At 35.2% G+C, this 8,582-nt stretch overlaps 1 protein-coding gene across 1 annotated transcript; it reads right to left on the minus strand.

The window, feature by feature from the left end:
- Nucleotides 1-2,788: 2,788 nt before the first annotated feature.
- Nucleotides 2,789-6,569, minus strand: LOC307132550 (uncharacterized protein). Its single transcript, XM_079826943.1, has 5 exons — nt 6,275-6,569; nt 5,968-6,060; nt 5,564-5,803; nt 4,600-4,806; nt 2,789-4,469 (listed from the first exon to the last, which is right to left on the minus strand). The coding sequence occupies exons 1-5, from the start codon at nt 6,306-6,308 to the stop codon at nt 4,393-4,395; spliced, it is 651 nt and encodes a 216-aa protein (XP_079683069.1). The 5' UTR covers nt 6,309-6,569; the 3' UTR covers nt 2,789-4,392.
- Between the last annotated feature and the right edge of the window lie 2,013 nt (nt 6,570-8,582).

Raw genomic sequence — 8,582 nt, forward strand, 5'->3', positions numbered from 1 at the left:
ATAGATGATAGCCTTTTAATGATTGCTTTGTATTAACACAGATGGACATGTGCAAGGTTGATCTAGAACAGTTAAAGAGAAATAATCATTAACATATAAATCACTTAAGTGATATAAATAAACTCAACATAAAGTGTCTTCATCCTTAAACTTCAAAGGATTGACGTCAATGATTCAGAGCATAACTCACGTGAGATAAATAGATTGCATATGCATATAAATGAATAAAACTTATAAACAGTATCTGCAACGAATACACTTGTAATACAACATTAATATTCAAATAACACTGGACTTACTTGTACGTTACTCATACAATGTCCTTAAAGTGCGAGCAATCCAGCGACTAGCGCTACGCATATTCTCAGTCTACTAAATGAGCGTAAGCTGCGCATGTTGCGCAATATTCTGTAACTTGCAGCGCTGATTCTGCGCACATCTCCGGTTACTATGCTGAACATGGAGAATTCAGAACATTAACAGATGCCATAACAGAAACTTTGAAATGATAAAGCTGTGTTAACATGCCTGAAATGATCCTGTCTATAAATATAATAATAATAATACATAAATGGTCATCTAAAAATGATCCGGGCGTCTTTCCCGAAAAGAGCTTGAATTTCCGTTATATCGAGTGAAATCAGATCCAGAATCGCACAGTGTAATTCAGAAATGCATGCGAGATATGCACAAAACACACACAAATGGCGAACCATGCTGGTCAAAATTGGAAATGCAATGAAAACACAGGCCAAGCATGTAATAATGATACCTGGAAAATAAAATAAGGATTAAAATGGATTTAAGGTAATACAGAAAAAAAAGAAATAAGAATGGTAAAAGCAGTTCTAGTCTAATTGTAGCCTAGATGTGAGGCAATCCATTTAGGCTAAACTCTTTGCTTATAGTATTTTATTTAAAATATGCACACATTCAATATTCACTATGTCAAAAGTGCAAAACGTGTCTTATAACATATTTTAATAAAATATGGCGAAATTCCATAAAAAAATATGAACAGTTTACATCACTGTATTATTACTGTGGGTCGTTGAATACATCTATCATAAACAGTTGTCAAATATTAAATGTTAAGCTACTTATATCTCACCACGCACCCCAAAAATGATAAGAGACGTTTCTATTGTTATAATAATGATTGTCTAAAATGTCTACACATAAAGGTAAAAATAGTATTATTTTAATTTTAAAAGTGTTTGTTTTCCAGTAGATGGCAGCAATCCTCCACTAAACCAAAGCACATGTTCACTTTATCATCATGAATGAAAATGAGAAATGTAGATATTTTTTAAAAGTGGATTTTAGGCTACATAAAATGTTGCCATTTTATATAACTGTATTAATTTGTAATAATTTAAATAGAGGCAAAAAAACAAAAACAAATCCCCCTTAAACTGCACAACTTTACAGTAAAAACATTAATAAAGCTTTCTGATATTACAATGTGTGTGGTGGTGTGGTTACGGCCCTGCTTGTCTTGTGTTTTTTAGCGGGCTTAGCTAATGAGGCCAATTAGAGAGAATTATTAATATATATATTTTTTATAACAAGGGGTTATCAATGATGCTTAGGCTATATTATTAAACTAACCTAAGACAAAATGTAGAATTCAGAAAATAATGTAGATTTTTTTCCCCAAAAGAATATACTGTAACAAAAGCCTTGTTTGTGTAACCTTTTCCCACACAAGTTTGAAATGTTCCAAATGACCCCCAGACATTTTTTATAATAGGTTTGTGTGAATATTGTTTTAAGTTCACTTGGACTTGATATAGCTTTTATTTATACTCTAATGTTGAATGTCTATCATTAATGTTTTAAAAGAAGGAAAAAAAATTCAGAGACATCGGTAGCAGTTTTCATAAAAATATGCCATAACAACAAATATTTCAAATATACTGTCTTTAAGTTGTTTCTACATAAGTTTAGAGAGTAACTGTGGAATTATTACAATGAAAAAATATTAAAAACGCAGATGTTGAATGTGCGATTAATTAGTTACTTTTTTTAATCGATAAATATATAACTGCCTTACAACTAGATTCACCTTTACATGTTTAATTGTTCATTTTCAAAGCACTAAACTGAGATGTACAGTAACCATCCAAAACATTCAACAGATTTATTTAACCTGGGGACAATTTATTTAGAAGGTTTTTGTGACCTCTTAAACTGTGCAACTCAAAAAAAAAAAAAAAACGTAGTGAATTTCGGCCATTTCCACCACTGAGTACACAGGCCTCTGTGAAAGGGGACAGTGTGATACCATTTAGGCGCACCACTTTTGGACAAAACGTATTGTCAGTAATAGACGGAAAACTCTGGAATAGTTTGCCCCTTCCAATAAGAGAATGTCCTACATTGAAAACCTTTAAAACTCACTTAAAACAGTTGCTTCTAGAAAACCAGACATGTACTCACACATTTATCACCCATACATTTTCACTGTTTATTGAATGCAGTATAGAGGTGGATGAACAATGTCTTTGCCATTATGTGTCTTTGTTTTTTGTTTTATCAATGTATATGTCATTATTATGTGTATATTTTACTCTATAGTGAATGAATGCTGTTTGATTGTGGGCTGTCTTCTTGTTAGTCTTATGTTACCTGCCTAGGGACTGCAGATGAAAAGTAGTTATTTTGACTAATTCTGGCATATTTACATGATGTATTTTTATACAACAATGTTCATTTATATGCATAATCCCTATCAAATAAACCAATAAAATAAAAATAAATAAAAGAAGTGTACTTTGCAAGGCTGTGGGTTCAACAAACAAATGATACTTTTATTCAAAGGGGTCATCAGGTCACATATAAGACACTATTGTCAGGATGTACCAGCGGACAGAGGTGTAAAATAAGTGACAGGGACAAAAATGCACAGTCCAGAGTGGTTTTAAGAAAAATAATACAGAGGAAAATAAATTTGCTATACACGAATGTAAGTTGGCTATGCCAATGTACAGGACCAAAAAATACAAACGAGATTAAATCTCTCCTTCACACTACCTCCCTGCCCTAAAATGGCTGTCTGAAAAAATGAAAAACATAATTTTAGGGGAAAACCTATAAGTTACAAACAGGTGACAAAGCATAAACAAACAAACCTTCATGACATTTCAACCTACAACATATATTATTTACATCTATTAGCATGTACAGAGCTCAAAACAATAAAGATAAAACATACATCCCAGGCTCTCTCCCTCCCCTATGAGGTCAGAACCCAATGGAGTAATCTTTGATGAGCAAATGCTAGTTTAAATATGGCTGCAAGCAGCAATACTGGGGCCAAGTGCAACAAAAGCAAATAAGGAAGCTCGCAGCAGACCAAATGAAAAAATTAGTGAAGACATTTGAAGCAAAAATGTTAAAACCCCACATTAAAACATTGAGTTGTATAGAGCCAATTTCATATTTTGTTTAATTATAGCGCCACCAAGAGGCACAATCCTACAATAGTTTTTATGTGTTTTCGGAGTGAGCCCATACATATGTGTGTACATTTTTGTGAAAATATCTTGTTTTGTTTAGGAGTTATAGACTTTTTATTTGAAAAAACACATAAAAAATTACTGACACCTGACTTTGATTGGATTGTACTACCCCTTACTATCAATATTTTGACATTTGGGTATTAACTTATAGCTATCGACCTTTGTTTCCAAACTTCTGATGCTGGTTTCGTCTCGATCGGACGAGTGGGTTTGAAGATATCAGCTAACGTTTTATAAACGCTAAATTACCACGCTGCACAAACCAAAGGCCGAAACCTGGCAAGTCTGGTGTCGTTGGACTCGGCAAGGATTCAGGAGACAAAAAACATTACTCCCATGAAAATAAGTCAACCACACCCAAAGTTATAAGCGTTTGAAAAAAAGAATTATTTTTATTCTTTTAAAAAAATTTTTATATCAGACGACTCAGCATGCCGTCCTGAATCTAACGAGACCACTTTGATTTTTGGACAGACGGTTCAGAAGTTATAAGCAAAAATAGCAATTTTTTGGAATCTCTGGACCAGTAGGTGGCCCTGCGCCGAAACGCTCCATGTTGCCTCAGGTCATGCTTGTGATGACATGTACCAAGTTTGGTTTGAATACGATAAAGCGTTGCGGAGATATTGCCTTTTGTATTTTTGCAACAGCTACGTAAAATTTGTTTGCGCGTTTATCGAAAAACGATTTAACTAATCAACTTGAATTCCATAACTTTTTGTCAGCATGGTCTGAAGATGATCTGGTAAAATGTTTGTGAAAATTCCTCGGAGGAGTTCGCAAAAGTAGGTTAATTAAAAATGGCGGGAAAATCATCGTCAAATTATAAAACGTCATATGTGCAATCGAATCGGCTTGAGCCAAGGAATCAGAGGAAAAAAAACAGTCTTCCGAATCCTCCGGATCCAATCATCTCTCCCACGTTATAGAGAGTCTCAAAGGAGTCTGAAAAACAAAATATGAGAAATATATGAGCTTGCTAGATCCTTTGTTTTATATTTAAAATATCAGTGCAAACAAGAAAATAATAATACTGTTTAAAACAATGTTGGAGGAATAATGTCTGCGGATTGACCGTTATTTGGCTGGACGCCGGAGGGATCTGGATCAGGTGATGATGGACCAGGATCGGGCTCTGGCTCCAGATCCGCTGGAGGAACAAACGGCTCCACAACATCCTCAGCACCGAGACAACAGCAGAGGAGCGAGCGCCTCATAGCCTGACACACGTTCCTGAAGAAAGAACGATCTCCTTTCCTCTTCTTACAATCGGCAGGTTTTTCTGAAATGAAGAAAACAAAACTGAATTATTAGAAACATCTCTGACGCCAAATTAGGCTGTGATATAATGACATAACTTACATTTTACTGTTAAAGGGGTGGTTGCATGCGATTTCACTTTTTTAACTTTAGTTAGTGTGTAATGTTGCTGCTTGAGCATAAACAGTATCTGCAAAGTTACAGCGCTGAAAGTTAGATATTGTCTTTTAAAGTTATGGCAGTTTATTGCCTACAAAAACGGCCGGTTTGGACTACAACAAGCTTCTTCCCGGTTTGTTGATATCATAAACCCTTGCTATTAACATAAACACTGCCCCCGTGAACACGCAACAAAGTGGGCGAGGCCACGTCGCAGTCATTACGAAAGAGAGAGAGAGCTGTTGCAGAACTACAAACTACATTTGGCCATCTAACCAATCTAAGACCATTGCGTTTTTCAGAGGGATGGGCTTCATAGAAGCAGGAAGCAAACGAGCCGCTCAAAGGACAGTGGAGACAGCGGTGTGGAATAAAGGTAAAATATAAGAATAAAAATACGGCGTTTTAAAAAAAAAGAAGTATTAAGACATGTTATACTGCGCCCCATTAACACAACCAAGCTTAGAAAAAAACCACGGAACCACCCCTTTGATTCCAGAAAGAAAATTTCAGCAAAAGGAAATTAAATGTGACTGTACTGTGACTGTCAGAATGAAATATGAAATAGCAAAAATCTCCATCTGTACACTTTACACCGCCCAGCTTTATTTCAGTCTCACCTGTTGAGCTCCTGTTCACTGGTGAAGCCTCCATAAGGCCATTTGAAGTCTCCGTTGGCTCGACGGGAACTTGACCTGGCAGCGGAGGGCACATCCACTCTTCGAGGCTGTCGGACCTGGACAAACAACAGTCGCTGGAACTGCCCTGTTCGCTTAGGCTATCCGACCGATCGCCACTCCATTCGACGATGTACGTGCCTCGGCTGCTGAGGCTCAACGACTCTCTAGAGAACCACCTCACTATATTGTCAGAGAGGGACAAAGATGATATGGACATGATGCTTGGTGAAGATATTTCTTATCATATTAATAATCAATGTCAATTTATTTTTCAACTTTCTATTTTCAATGACACATTATTTGATAACTGAGCAATAACTTCTTCAATAAAAGCCTATTCTGACCTCTGCGTAAGAGTTTAGATGGAGTGGATGGACGTCCATCGTCCTGGCTCTCCCGGCTGCCGCTCTGCCACTCCCTCTTCCTGTCCGTCTGACCTGTGGACACAGAAACACAAAACTCAGAAGACAGAAGTGCTAAATGTGTAGGAAGCTCCTGGATCTGTGTCTGGGTCGGTCATCAGAACAGAACAGGGTCTCCAAACCTCCTGACCAGCCGTCTGAGAGAAAGTGGCTCTCCTGGATTTGGAGAGGCTGGAATATTTCAGAAACATAACATCCCATAAACAAATGAAACACCTAAAGCACTCACCTCCTGTTTCACCCATCATATTCGCCATCGACATCCTCCTCCAATCTGGAATAAAAACAATACAAAACACAAAACACAAAACACAACACAACACAATACAATACAATACAATAAACTCTCCTCAAAAATACTCCTCCCAGAAAAATAAAAAAATAAAAAGAAATAAAATTTGAAACTCCTAAAATAAGAAAAGAACAATAAGATAGCACTATATAAATAATAAGAACTAAAACTCAAAAATATAACTCTGTGTAAAGGATATCTCCTGCGTTGTTCTTCCAGAATAAAACTTGTCTCAGGAATCGTCCGAACAGCTTCAAAATCTCAGTCAGCACAGAAAATATTCTGCAAAAGTTTTTGAATTCGCCTCGTCTCTCTCAACAACAGATCGCGATCAGTGCGCCTGCATATGAGATCAGAATCAATTCATAACAATGTTCATAACATGCGTCGCCATAGCAACTACAACTCAAATCATTCATATGAGCAGAGCACGTGACCGCGCATCGATCTAAACACATTTATTGAATAGTTATGAACTTAATTTGGACGTTTTCTTTAATAAAAAGTCTGAATCTGTTTCATTGAATCAGTTCAAAACTTTGATTCAGTGATTCCTCTGCATCATCATCACTCAGAAATGCTAGATATCTCTACAATTACCAGGCGGACGTTTTCCAGAAATGTCCCCGTTTTTTACAGCTCGTTCAAAACAACCGGCATATACATTGCAAAAAAGCCCAACATACAGCAGCTGCTGGGGCATCATGTTGTAATTCTTTCACCAGCGGATGGCGCTGTGAGCTGCGCTGACTCTACTTGGTCGCGCACGCAGCTTCATGATGAACGTCACCGAAAGCAGACCGCCATTATCGTCAAATATCTAAAGAAACATCGTTATCACTTTCAAGGTAGTAGCATACTACCATACTAACATACTACATATAGTACAAATTACTATATGTGTGTGTGTGTGTGTGTGTGTGTGTGTATATATAAAAGCTAAACAATTACACCTTACCCTAGCTCACAACAAATACATGTGCAGAATACACACATACTTAAATACATGCTTAAAATAAGCCTAAAATGCAAAATAACAAGACCAATTAAAGATAGTAACAGTTATTTCAAGCACAAACGTAACAAATATAATACAATTATATTTGTTAAATAGTTTTATTCCATATTTATGTTGTTTTATTTGTGTAATGTGTTTTTGTTAAATCATGTTCTAATATTGTTAATATTGTATTGTATTGTTTAATATTGTTACAGTGGTGGTTTTACTATGAACTGTTTTCATTGTTTGATTGTTTTTTTGTTTTTGTTTTTGCGGGTGCAGTGAATTGTATTAAAACCAGACCAAAAATCGTAATAATAATAAAACTAAATCATAATAATTGTTAATGTTAATAATAATATAGGGAGCCCAGCCCACAACGACAACAAAAAACATTCAAAAATATATTGTCCCTGTTTTTAATTAATGGACAGGCCTAATAACAAATGAGATTTAGTGATATTTTGACCACTCAAATCGGAAATGTCCAAGTTTCCATTTCAGAAATCTGGTCACCTTACTCTGCATGCATCAAAATGTGTTGCTAAATACTTTTATTTATTTATTTTTTACTATATTTTTCTATATTATTGCATATGAATAAAAAATGTTTTAAATAATGTTTCCTTGTATTAGTTTAATGGTGAATTTTTTAGTTCGTATTATTTTAACTTTTTTTTCATGGTATTAAAATGAAAGTTTATGTATGTGTGTTTGTGTTTAGTTGAGTTTCATACTTCAGGCTTTTATGGCGCATATACTATGATATTATTAGACTATGATTAAGATTTTCAAAGAGGGGAAAAAAACACCTTAATTTTATTCAGAAGCTCAAACTGAGCAAAAATGTGTAATTTTGTGCACCTGCTGATATTTATATTGTCAAAACGTAAGATGAAATTCTGATAGCTTGTAATGTCAGTCAGTGAGATCTTTATAATAGTCTTAAAATGCATATAAATATCTGTTGTCACTCTATATTCCCCAATAATGTCTTAGTAAGATTATATTGAAATGCTTTCACGATCTAAGCTCTGTAGTTTTTGATGACTGAGAGATGAACAAATAAACTCAAAAGCCTGATGGATCATATTTGATACTCACATTTTAACATGGGTTTCCTAAAACATTATGTATGGATAATCAAACTATCAATCAGACAACAGTAGATTGTGTGCAGATGTTTTTTCAGCAAAGTTTTGATTATGTTTATCATGATCAAAGAGGCCTTAGAAATGTACATAT

Source organism: Gobio gobio (genome assembly GCF_949357685.1).
Source record: "Gobio gobio genome assembly, chromosome: 10".
In the NCBI taxonomy this organism is placed as follows: Eukaryota; Metazoa; Chordata; class Actinopteri; order Cypriniformes; family Gobionidae; genus Gobio; species Gobio gobio.